This window comes from Amia ocellicauda, chromosome 3 (assembly GCF_036373705.1).
Source record: "Amia ocellicauda isolate fAmiCal2 chromosome 3, fAmiCal2.hap1, whole genome shotgun sequence".
In the NCBI taxonomy this organism is placed as follows: Eukaryota; Metazoa; Chordata; class Actinopteri; order Amiiformes; family Amiidae; genus Amia; species Amia ocellicauda.
Window position 1 is genome coordinate 36,396,348 of NC_089852.1, and position 11,893 is coordinate 36,408,240.

At 37.0% G+C, this 11,893-nt stretch overlaps 1 protein-coding gene across 1 annotated transcript in view; it reads left to right on the top strand.

Annotated features, from left to right (window-relative positions):
• The window catches only part of slc36a4 (solute carrier family 36 member 4), a 148,007-nt gene extending 141,863 nt beyond the window's left edge, over positions 1-6,144 (top strand). Inside the window, exon 12 of the mRNA XM_066699264.1 lies at positions 3,169-6,144. Coding sequence (XP_066555361.1) covers positions 3,169-3,503 — 335 coding nt within the window. The 3' untranslated portion in view covers positions 3,504-6,144. The remainder of the gene's footprint in view (positions 1-3,168) is intronic.
• Positions 6,145-11,893: the final 5,749 nt, after the last annotated feature.

Consider the following 11,893-nt stretch of genomic DNA (forward strand, 5'->3'; position numbering starts at 1 on the left):
AGTTATTCAAGGTCAAATCCCAAGCAGCCCATAAATGTGCGAGTGAAGATCATGCTGTGAAGAAAAATAAAAAATAAAAACCTGGGGTGCTTGTGCATAAAACAACCAGTAAGGCTCATAAATGTTACTCACAAACACTTTGCAGTTCTTGTAGTTTTGTTTTTTTTTACCTCAGAATTGCTGTTTCCAAGAAAGATGAAGAACATACTTTGTATAAAGAAAACTGGTAGCAGCATCAGGCAGCATGTTAGAGTGGTGTGTGTAAATAAAAAATCTATGTGGAAGAGAGAATATTTTTATTTTATAGATTATTCTGTTCTTCTCAGTAGGAATGAGATTCTCAGTGATCAACACAGTTTGTCAATAATAGAAAAAAAATCTTACAAATAAAATATAATTCTGTACAGTGTAGTAGTCTCTAAGTTTGAGTACATGGCTGCATTTGAGGCAATCAGTTTATTGGATGCATTTGTTTTACAGGATATCTTAATTATTTAAATTATAGACAACATTTGTAAAGAAATACAAAAACAAACTTTAAAGGATTTTTTTTAATTGTCCTATATTGAGTATTTACTATGTTCCTGCTGGATGTATGCACAATTAAGCTACACATGATTTAAATAAATAAATAAATAAATAAATAAATAAATAAAACCTCCACATATTCTGTGCTACACATATTCTGTGAGACCTATGCTTATTTACTGTGAAGTATATTACGTATATATATATATATATATATATATATATATATATATATATATATATATATATATATATATATATTATTATTATTATTATTATTATTATTATTATTTTACAGGGAATCCAAAGTAAATGATCGATCTGATAGATATGTTTTACTTGTAATAAGGCATCATGCACAAAAGTATAAATTACAGAGGATTTTGAATCAGTCTGCTGTAAAAAAAAAAAAAAAAAGTACTTTAGCATTCTCTAGCATTCTCCCAGAAAGGCATGAACAAGTATAATTAAATTATTCTGAAAACATTGTTGGTCCCAGGAGAAATCTTGTGCATGGATGTGCATTATTATTATTTTTTTCCCTCATTTATGATTTATAACTGGATCTTAACCAACTGAAAAAGCAAATAGTTCCTCTTGTACTGTATTTGGGTTTCATGACTTCCCAGTAGTACACTAATCCTATGGTCCCAAACACCTGTCACAGCACAGTGCTATCTGTTAAACATCCGGTACGGTAATTTACTTCAAATCTAAGAAGGATTAGTTTCAGGATCATAACTACACTATTTTTTCCGTGGCTTGGGAAAACAAAATTAATAAGCTTTACATTTCAAAGGATCTGTTGATTTCTCACGTTTCTAGACATTATTCACTTTCTGTGCAGAGTTCTGTTTCTCACATTCAGCCATTTGTTACTTTGAGTTTCATCAGGAAGCTATTACCTTCAAATAAATAAAAAATATTATCCTAAATGGGATATTTGTAACTTTCTACCTTTATTATTGAAGCACATGAAATCGTTTTTAAAAGTAATTTGATATTAATACCTGCATATCTTGGGTGTTTTCTAATGATATTTGCTGGCAGCCTCAAATACTGAGGAAATCTGTACATAATTTTTCACTCCTGCCAATCAAACAAAAACTGCTGTTTTTTGTGTAAATTACTAAAACTATTCTTAAACCATGACATGAGCGGCAAACATTGATAAGAGTGGATCGGTAATACAAAATTTAAAAAAACACAAAGGATTTCTGGATAATTTAAAACTGACGCATTTCAAGGTCAGCACATAATTAATGAAAGAAAGGAGTTATCAGGACTGCAAAATATGTTTTTTTCTCCTTTAAAGTATTAAAGCACTTCATTACTGCTGTGTTTCTTATTCGGTTCAAGTTTAGTGAAAGGTCCCCCCCCACTCATATGACTATTGTATGTTTAAAGTAGTGTCACACGGATAATTGCAATATGTCAAACAAAAGATAGTAGTATTTAGGCGTAGAGGCATTTTCTGTTGTAATTACAGTCAAATGATTAATATATGTACTATATATATATTGCTGTGATTGAGGGAGACGTTTGATCATAATTATAGTTACATACATATAAAATGTTTTATTTCATTAAGATACCTACATTTCATTAGGCATTTACACTTTCATAACTTTTTGTTAAGAGTGTTATTTTGTACCATTTTGGAGCTAGGACAATAAATAAGATATTGTTTCTGGGCAATTGCAAATGGTCTTTTTAAACTATTCTTATTTGATTACAGTTCTTCATGCTATATCTTCAACTTACAATGCATTCACCTTTGTATTAAACCCAGAAACCTAGAAAACTCAGTTATTATTCATACATTGCATAGTTATAGCCAGCTTTATATTTATTGCAGCTCATCCTGCTAAATAAGTCTATGTAATTTTATTGGTCAATTGATTTCTGTTGGGTCCTACGAGTATTATCAGTACCTTCACTGTACCCTGTTTAAATGTAATCCTCACTGTGTATTGTTTTCTGAAGTGTAGCTGAAGACTCATGAGGAAAAATATCCCAATACTAGAGAAATTCATGCATTACCAGGCATTAAAACTCTTAATTGTGAAGTTGTGGTATCTGTGTTACAGAAGAAACCTTCAGTTTCAGTCCAGTGCAGCCAATATATCTCATTTTCCATTTTAAAATAGGTCTCCCTAATTACAGTGTATTAATATAGTAGGTACTCAGTAACTACATTGTAGTTACTCACAAGAACAGTGTAATTATGCATTTGTTAACATGTAATTAATGTGTAAAAAGTGGGCCATAGGTTTAGTTTAAGAGCTGGAGGGGACACCGTCAATATTGGGGGGGTATGTCCCCTATGCCTATGCAATCATACACGTATATGTCTGCACAACATAGAGCTCTGCATCCCACGGGTATGTAGTTATCACAGCTTGTCTACCTCTAGTTTGGACAGTAATTGATTGTATGAAATAGTGTATGAACAGGGTCTGTTTGAGTGTAGTACTATGGTAACCCACCACTGTTGTAGTGGACAGAGTTGGCTTCTGAATCAGCACAGACCCATTGTAAAAGAAAGAGAGAAAGCTCTCCTGTCATTCACAAAATGATTTACACCCCAGCAACCAGCTTGTTGAATTGACGCTCTCTTTCTCTTCCTTCCTTTTCTAGGTGCCACAGCGGTCCTTATTCCACGCCTTGATCTGGTAATTTCGTTCGTGGGAGCGGTGAGCAGTAGCGCCTTGGCTCTCATTTTCCCCCCCTTGGTGGAACTTATTACATTCAGCGACAAGAAACTCAGCCTCTGGATGGTCTTCAAGGATATTTCAATAGCGCTGGTAGGATTTATAGGCTTTTTAGCCGGGACCTACGTGACAGTGGAAGAGATTATATATCCGGAGGCTAACTTCTTGGTGCGTGACACCGGGGACGCTGCTGCTCTTTTTAACACTACCGACTTTGTGAGCGGGACACTGAATACCTCAAACCCATTAACCCTGCTGTGATACGGTTTACAGAGCCACGCAGACACCAGCACCCAAAAGCCCAACGCAATCCGACAGCAGATTGAGCCAGTTTCCATGTTATGATACCAGATTCTCAGGATATAAATGTAATAGGTTTCATCCAAGCCTTTTTAAAAGCAATCCCCTGCCCTACAATAATAGAAACACCATTTCAATTTCCGAGAACCGGGGTGTGAATTTGATATTTTTTTTTTATTTTGACAAATAAGAAAAAGGTATACAATTGGGGAGAAACAACCTTTCTCTGACAAGCAAGGCTGTTTTTTATATACCTGATCTATAACCTCAGAAATTGCTTTATTCTCTGGGAATTTTTGCCTGTTCACTTATTTTGAAGGAGTGGTTTCCTGTGATGCCAGTAATGTGCACGGTATTCCCAGTCTGCTTTAGAGTAGCTGTAGCCCAGGGTAAGTGCATTTAGGAGGAGCAGATGAGTTCAGCAGTGGCCCTGGGTCCTCCGGGGGCCAAACCTCCACACACAGCGATGCAGGCAGAGCAGTCGACTGAGCAGCCACTACAGACCCAGTGAAGGGGACGAGAGGAAAGGTTGAAACAAACAAAAACCCATTAAACCCAGAAAAGCAAGCACTACTGTCTGCCAGGGTAATACACAACATATATAGTGATCACAGTCCTTTATTTGAAACAATGTGACTCAGTAACCTGTTTATTTTAATAAATGTTGTTAATTAAACACATTCTTATTACTGATAGAAGTTCAAAGTTTGTTGAATACCAACATAGAGACAACTGTAAAGATTGTAGCTAAGTGAACCGAGTTAAGCGTGCAAACAGACGGGTGTGCACACTTTAGACTACCACCCTGTAATCAAACTGGAATCTTTATAGCTTTTTTATTGACTCAGTCAGTGCTCAAACATCTACTTAATATCAATGATTTGTTTTTATTTTTTTACAAAATTCACTTTAAAATTGTGCTGTAGATACATTAAAAATATCTTTTTTTTTAACGCATTTTAATTCCAGGCTGAGAAATAGGGTGTGTAGACTTTCTGTAGACACTGTATGGAGATATATATATATATCTATCAGCCCACAGTGAAGAGAGATTAGTATGCTCAGCAGTCTCAGCACCAGGAGAGCGATGCTGGGAGCGGCAGGAGAACAGAACAAAGCTAATAAACTTACGACGGTCCCCCTGTTATGACCTGGGGATGAAGAGAGAGGGCTCTTATGTTCGCTTAACATCATCTCTGTATTCCTCTTTGGGGAGATGTGTGGGGGCAAGATCAAGGTTATGCAAATGCTTTTACTGTGCACCACGTCCTGCCTTCTTTCCCCTTTATTGTATAATACATCTCTTCTTAAGGAATGATAGGTCCCCAATGCGTTCAGTTTAGAGAAGAGACGTGTGCTCATCCTGTGTCGATGCAATCTATTAAAACCAATGACAGAATTCATTAGAGACCTACTATATCAAAGTGGTTTTTTTAACAGGTTTAAAGTACCAGGCGAGTTCCAAGACGGGCACATTGAATAGTGTGTGAACTCTCTACCGCCCTGTTGTCAATGGTTCAATGAGAGATTTAATGTTTACAATGCTTCATAAAGGAAAAAAATGTATTTTAGGTTGTTACATTTTTAATTTTTTTCTTTTCTAATAACTTACAGTCCATTTTCATTGAAACATAAGATATGTCTTATTCTGCTTTATTATAGTTGCTCTTTTTAAATGATACCTCAGAGATTAATAAAAAGCTAAAACATTAAGACACTGTTTGATATCACATAAAGCATTTAAAAGAGTTCTTAATTTAGCTTGTCATGAAAGGGAAGACAGTTCTCTTTGTGAGCTTAACATTTATTTGGATTTGACTTGTACAGTTGCTAGGAGTGTTCGGATATGAACTTTGGATATGAACTACATACATTTTCCTCAGTTAAATCTACATCAAAGCTCCATTGTCAATAGTTTACATATGGTTAAATGGAAATCATTTCTGAAAATTCCGTCATTAAGGTGGTGGTTGTTGTTTTTCTGATATCGTACTCCTCCAAAAGTATTTTTAAAACGTACATATTACATTTTGGTATTTACAACTCAAATAAGAACATAAGAAAGTTTACAAACGAGGAGGCCATTCACCCCATCGTGCTTGTTTGGTGTCAATTAATAACTGAGTGATCCAAGGATCCTATCCAGTCTATTTTTAAATGTTCCCAAATGTTCAGGTTCAGCCACATCGCTGGGGAGTTTGTTCAGATTGTGACGCCTCTCTGTGTGAAGAAGTGTCTCCTGTTTTCTGTCTTGAATGCCTTGAAGCCCAATTTCCATTTGTGTCCCCGGGTGCGTGTGTCCCTGCTGATCTGGAAAAGCTCCTCTGGTTTGATGTGGTCGATGCCTTTCATGATTTTGAAGACTTGGATCAAGTCCCCAGTAGTCTCCTCTGTTCCAGGGTGAAAAGGTTCAGCTCCTCAGTCTCTCAGTAGGACATTCCCTTCAGACCTGGAATAAGTCTGGTTGCTCTCCTCTGAACTGCCTCTAGAGCAGCGATATCTTTCTTGAAGTGTGGAGCCCAGAACTGTCCACAGTATCCAGATGAGCTCTAACTAGTGCATTGTACAGTCTGAACATTATAATTAAACTCCTGAACACTTATTTTGTCTTTTTGTTTCTCTGCAGCTGCAAATACCTTTGTGTTCAGCTTCTGGCCACCAATTGACACCTCACTGACTCACTGACTCCACCTCCAGATTCCCAAACTAGGTCACCTTTCCTTCAGTCTAGTCTAACAACACAACAGCTGAATTAACTACAATTAAGGCAAACTAGGAATAAGATTTACTTCAATTAAGGCAAATCTAAAAACAAGATTAGGAATGTTAAGACTTTCTGTAAGTAAAAATACAACAAAATAGCACACACTCTCTCTCTCTCTCACTCTCACCTGTCCTGTGTCTGACTTGGGTAACTCCTAAACGTCTTCATGTAATTTTAAATTACAGGGGTCCTCGAAAATCATCAGGGATGTGTTCTTGAAGGTTGTGATGCATTGTGAAATGATGAATTAAGGGGAATTAACATCCATAAGAAATAATAAAAGCATTCCAAAACCCCAATTTTGTTTTTTAAGTGTACCCATCCAAATGTTCAAATCATTACAATGATGAACCTAACATAGTATTGTACAGTTTCTAAACACTTTTTACTTAGCCTATCTCCAAAGCATTAAATCACATTATGTAAAATCAAGACATTCAATTTGTACTGTTAGTACTGCTCTGTTTATTCTTTTATTATTTTCATACTGTAATCACATCACTATATAATACACTCACCTAAAGGATTATTAGGAACACCTGTTCAATTTCTCATTAATGCAATTATCTAACCAACCAATCACATGGCAGTTGCTTCAATGCATTTAGGGGTGTGGTCCTGGTCAAGACAATCTCCTGAACTCCAAACTGAATGTCTGAATGGGAAAGAAAGGTGATTTAAGCAATTTTGAGCGTGGCATGGTTGTTGGTGCCAGACGGGCCGCTCTGAGTATTTCACAATCTGCTCAGTTACTGGGATTTTCACGCACAACCATTTCTAGGGTTTACAAAGAATGGTGTGAAAAGGGAAAAACATCCAGTATGCGGCAGTCCTGTGGGCGAAAATGCCTTGTTGATGCTAGAGGTCAGAGGAGAATGGGCCGACTGATTCAAGCTGATAGAAGAGCAACTTTGACTGAAATAACCACTCGTTACAACCGAGGTATGCAGCAAAGCATTTGTGAAGCCACAACACGTACAACCTTGAGGCGGATGGGCTACAACAGCAGAAGACCCCACCGGGTACCACTCATCTCCACTACAAATAGGAAAAAGAGGCTACAATTTGCACAAGCTCACCAAAATTGGACAGTTGAAGACTGGAAAAATGTTGCCTGGTCTGATGAGTCTCGATTTCTGTTGAGACATTCAGATGGTAGAGTCAGAATTTGGCGTAAACAGAATGAGAACATGGATCCATCATGCCTTGTTACCACTGTGCAGGCTGGTGGTGGTGGTGTAATGGTGTGGGGGATGTTTTCTTGGCACACTTTAGGCCCCTTAGTGCCAATTGGGCATCGTTTAAATGCCACAGCCTACCTGAGCATTGTTTCTGACCATGTCCATCTCTTTATGACCACCATGTACCCATCCTCTGATGGCTACTTCCAGCAGGATAATGCACCATGTCACAAAGGTCGAATCATTTCAAATTGGTTTCTTGAACATGACAATGAGTTCACTGTACTAAACTGGCCCCCACAGTCACCAGATCTCAACCCAATAGAGCATCTTTGGGATGTGGTGGAACGGGAGCTTCGTGCCCTGGATGTGCATCCCACAAATCTCCATCGACTGCAAGATGCTATGCTATCAATATGGGCCAACATTTCTAAAGAATGCTTTCAGCACCTTGTTGAATCAATGCCACGTAGAATTAAGGCAGTTCTGAAGGCGAAAGGGGGTCAAACACAGTATTAGTATGGTGTTCCTAATAATCCTTTAGGTGAGTGTATATTATACTAAGACCAGGGAGTGACTTTGTAGTGCCGACGCCAAAAGCCGACAAAAAAAGGACGATCAATGAAAAAACGTCCTATATTATATAGGGACGACTCTGCAAAACGACAAACAATGAGTTGACGAATTCCGAGGACCCCTGTAAATCTCTGGGGTTTAATGCCAAGAAGACTAGCTTTCACTAAATATAATGATATCAAAATATATTAGGGTGTTACTTGAATCTAGGTTATTAAGAAGTACTTAATAACATACACAGTTCTCTGCCATTTTAGTTTAACGGATCATGTGGAAACTCTTGCTGTTAAACTGACCACACAGTTGCTCATTGAATGGAAGAATTGAATGTTTACAGCTTTTAAGCTTTTTATCATATTCTCACAAAGCCGTTCAGAATTCTGCTCGTAGGGTTTTCCTTTACAGAATGAATTCCTCTCGGTCAGCAGGCTATACTCTTACCTGTCCTGGTTATTGATGAGGCTCTGCTGCACTGAAGTACTGTGTGTTGGAAGACATTCAGGATTGTGATATCTGGCATCTCTCTGACTGTGAGGAGAATGGTATTTCAGAGTTCAGTTCAAGAAAACATCAGGGGATAGCTTTCAAATGTATGATATTTCCAGTTATTCTGTTGCAGTAAACACAATTGTGAATATATATATATTTTTTATATTATTGTTGTTTCACCTCTACATGGGGATGTTGTTGTGGTTGTGTTGATTTAATTTCAACATTTTGTGTAGTTTAATGGACCGTAGATGTCCTCAGTGGTACTGTATGTTATTGAAACATGTACACACAATCAGTCACACTGGACGTGCAAACTATTTGCATGTTTTGCATTTATTTTATTCCCAAACTAAGACTCTGACCAAATGCACATTCATAAGTACATTTATACATAATTATATTCCAATGTCATTTTAGGATAAATATTTAAGAGAAATATATATATTGTAATCTGTCTCATTACTCTGTCATTATTTCATCATTAAAGAATGTCATGTAAACAAATTGAAGCTTATTGCATTTTGTTTCTTGTACTGCTGTAGTTATCCTCCTATTTCATGCTTCCTCCCATGACTGATGTCCCCAGTTCACATTTCTTGTTCACTCTGCAACCCATGAGAAAAGGAGGATTAGGATTTACAAGTATCCTTCAAATCACTGGTGTGTGTTTTTATTTTTTTTGACTGGATTAACCCAATGAGTGTACTTGTGCATGTCACTCTGATACGGATTAAAAAAAGACATCTATCAACCCACCAGTTGCAAATTAGAAATCCAGTACTTGGTTATGTTTTCCATTGTGCAGAAATAAGAATCCCCTGGCGTTGATTATACTTTTTTTTTATAATAGGGCTGTCAGTGAATTGTACTTCTTTGAATAAGCTGTTTGTTTACATTGATGAATCAGACTTGCTGTTATAAGTCTCACTCCTCATGAGACCACTTCAGGTATAAGTAGACACATGCAAAAAGACCTATTAAAGTAAGTTATTTACCTTGATTGATGCATGTAAAACAAAGCCAATTTAACCTGGATTGATATGCTCAACTCTGCTGTATGATCAGTGCAGCGTGTAGTTCCTGTACCATGGATTAATCAGCTGAACAACACAAAACGAGCTGGAAGACACAAAAGTAATTTAACTGGGTGCTTTTTATTAAGTTCTTAAATGTCAATTAAAAGATTGAATTAAAAAAAAGAAACTGAGCAGCTTCTTAGAACCCCAGCCTCCACTGAGTCACTAAGATCGGTCTTCAGCAGGGGTCTGTCTGTAACCTCATACCCAATCTACATCCTGGCTGCTGCCCTAGGAGATCTGGGATGTTAATTAATGTTCTTGCCTTGAGAAGCCCTATCGAAGAGTTATTGAGGACAGGGAGTTCATGTTTTGCCCCAGGCTATCAATCCCTGAAAACCCCTCTTCTGGAATCCAATGACTGACCTCAACAATAATTTCTGCGAGAGAGGGATCATGCGGTCTTGAAAGCCTGGCAGAACAGTAGATAGGATTTTGTGAAAAACTACTTTTACATACTCTAGATTTGTAATATATAATGCAAGTAATTTTGAATAAAGACATTTTCCACACAAATTAATGTTCAATAACAGTCAGTGCTTATATTTGAAAATGTAACAAAAGGGCACAGCTTGATTTCCATTGACAAGTGAATTATGTACATCAAAGAGAAAGGTATATCCAAGTAATCTCCTTAGAGAATTGCAGCAGACAGGCACGTATCTCCGTCCTAGCTTGGCAGTCAGTGTATGATTTAATTTTAATGCCTTTATGTCCAGTGCAAGAGTTCAGTAGCAGTGAACAAAATGCGTCTTGTCACTTTATTAGCAGTCCTGGCTGGGTAGTTGATGTCACAACCAGACTGTGCTGTGCTAGCTGGGGTAGGATCAGTCAGGGATTGAACTCAAGGTTAAGATCATGGTCAAAACAGACCTGTGTGGGCGTAACAACAAAAGAGGTAAAGATAAAGGTAAGACCTTCCTTCCAGTGAGGCCAGCTTGATAATACGTCCCTAACAGTGCTTCTGCCTAAATAGATGTATTTTTTTGGTTTTCCACATACCATCTGCATTTTTTAAATATGTTATAAATATGTAGTCTTTCACACATTGTAAACAGTTCTTTCACACATTTCCCTTCTCAAATGAATCACTCTCACCAGCTAGAGCTACTCTGGAGGATCCAAATGATTCACTCAGGTAAAATTAAAGATGTGAATCTTGCAGATACCCTCACTTCTATAGCATCCAAGCAATTACACTATGTTTATGTACACCATTCAATGTGTAGGGACTGCTGCGATGAGGAACAAACAAAGTAAATTAAACTGTAATTTACAGCTGTTACTTCAACAACAAAACAATGTCTTTTGCACTTAACGCCACCCATCATTCACTAGTTTTTTTTTTTGTGTGAGGTGCAGAAACATAAAAAACCTAGGAAATGCAGTTTTATTTTAAGACTTCAGTGCAAAATTGCTGCAGCATTGCAATTCAAGTCTGTAATGTTATTCACAGGCTTTTACCACTGGGAAATTACAAAGATGTTTGATGGTGTGTTTCTACTGACAATGAAATAGCATAAGCCAAACATCCAGACTTTTTTGTTCCAGTAATAAAACCTGAAATGTAGCAGATCTGTGTTTCAAAGATAGCCAGCCAATTCGTCTTCCATTCAAGATGCAGCACAATGTGCTCTCCGATTCTGCAATTAAAACTCTTTATCGACAATGATTTTTACATTTTACCTTCCCAAAACAAACACTTGGCTTTTGGGCTTCATTGAACTCAGTCATTCAAAAAGATAACTTTAAGAGAACTCTGGGGCTGTTTGCTAGTTTTCGTTCTTTCAGAAATCTTTCAGAAAAGTTTTTAAATAATTAATTTATATACATCATGCATTCTCTATTTCACAATATCTCAAAATACATTTTTCAATTACATTTTAGTGAACAACATAATTCCAAACTTATCTGAGGAGATTATTTCAATCTTGTTATTACTGGCTACATATTTTAGCTATTAACAGTAGCTAAGTGCAATGGAAATTTACTGCAGCGATTTTATAAGAAGCAGCGGCACATAGCTAGAGTACATCACTAAGAAATGCTGCCTTGAGTTAAAATTCTTCTGGAGGGGTACTGTTCTCTCAGCCCGTTTCTAATTTTACACTTAATCTTTACTGACATTAAACTAAATACTGTGAGCACATCTAGCTGTTTTACACAGCACACCCAAACACAGAGTTAAGGAAAACCTTCTGGCTAAAGTTATGCATTTCAGATAATCTGCAGTTTCTCTTTGCATTTAATGAGGGCCATCAT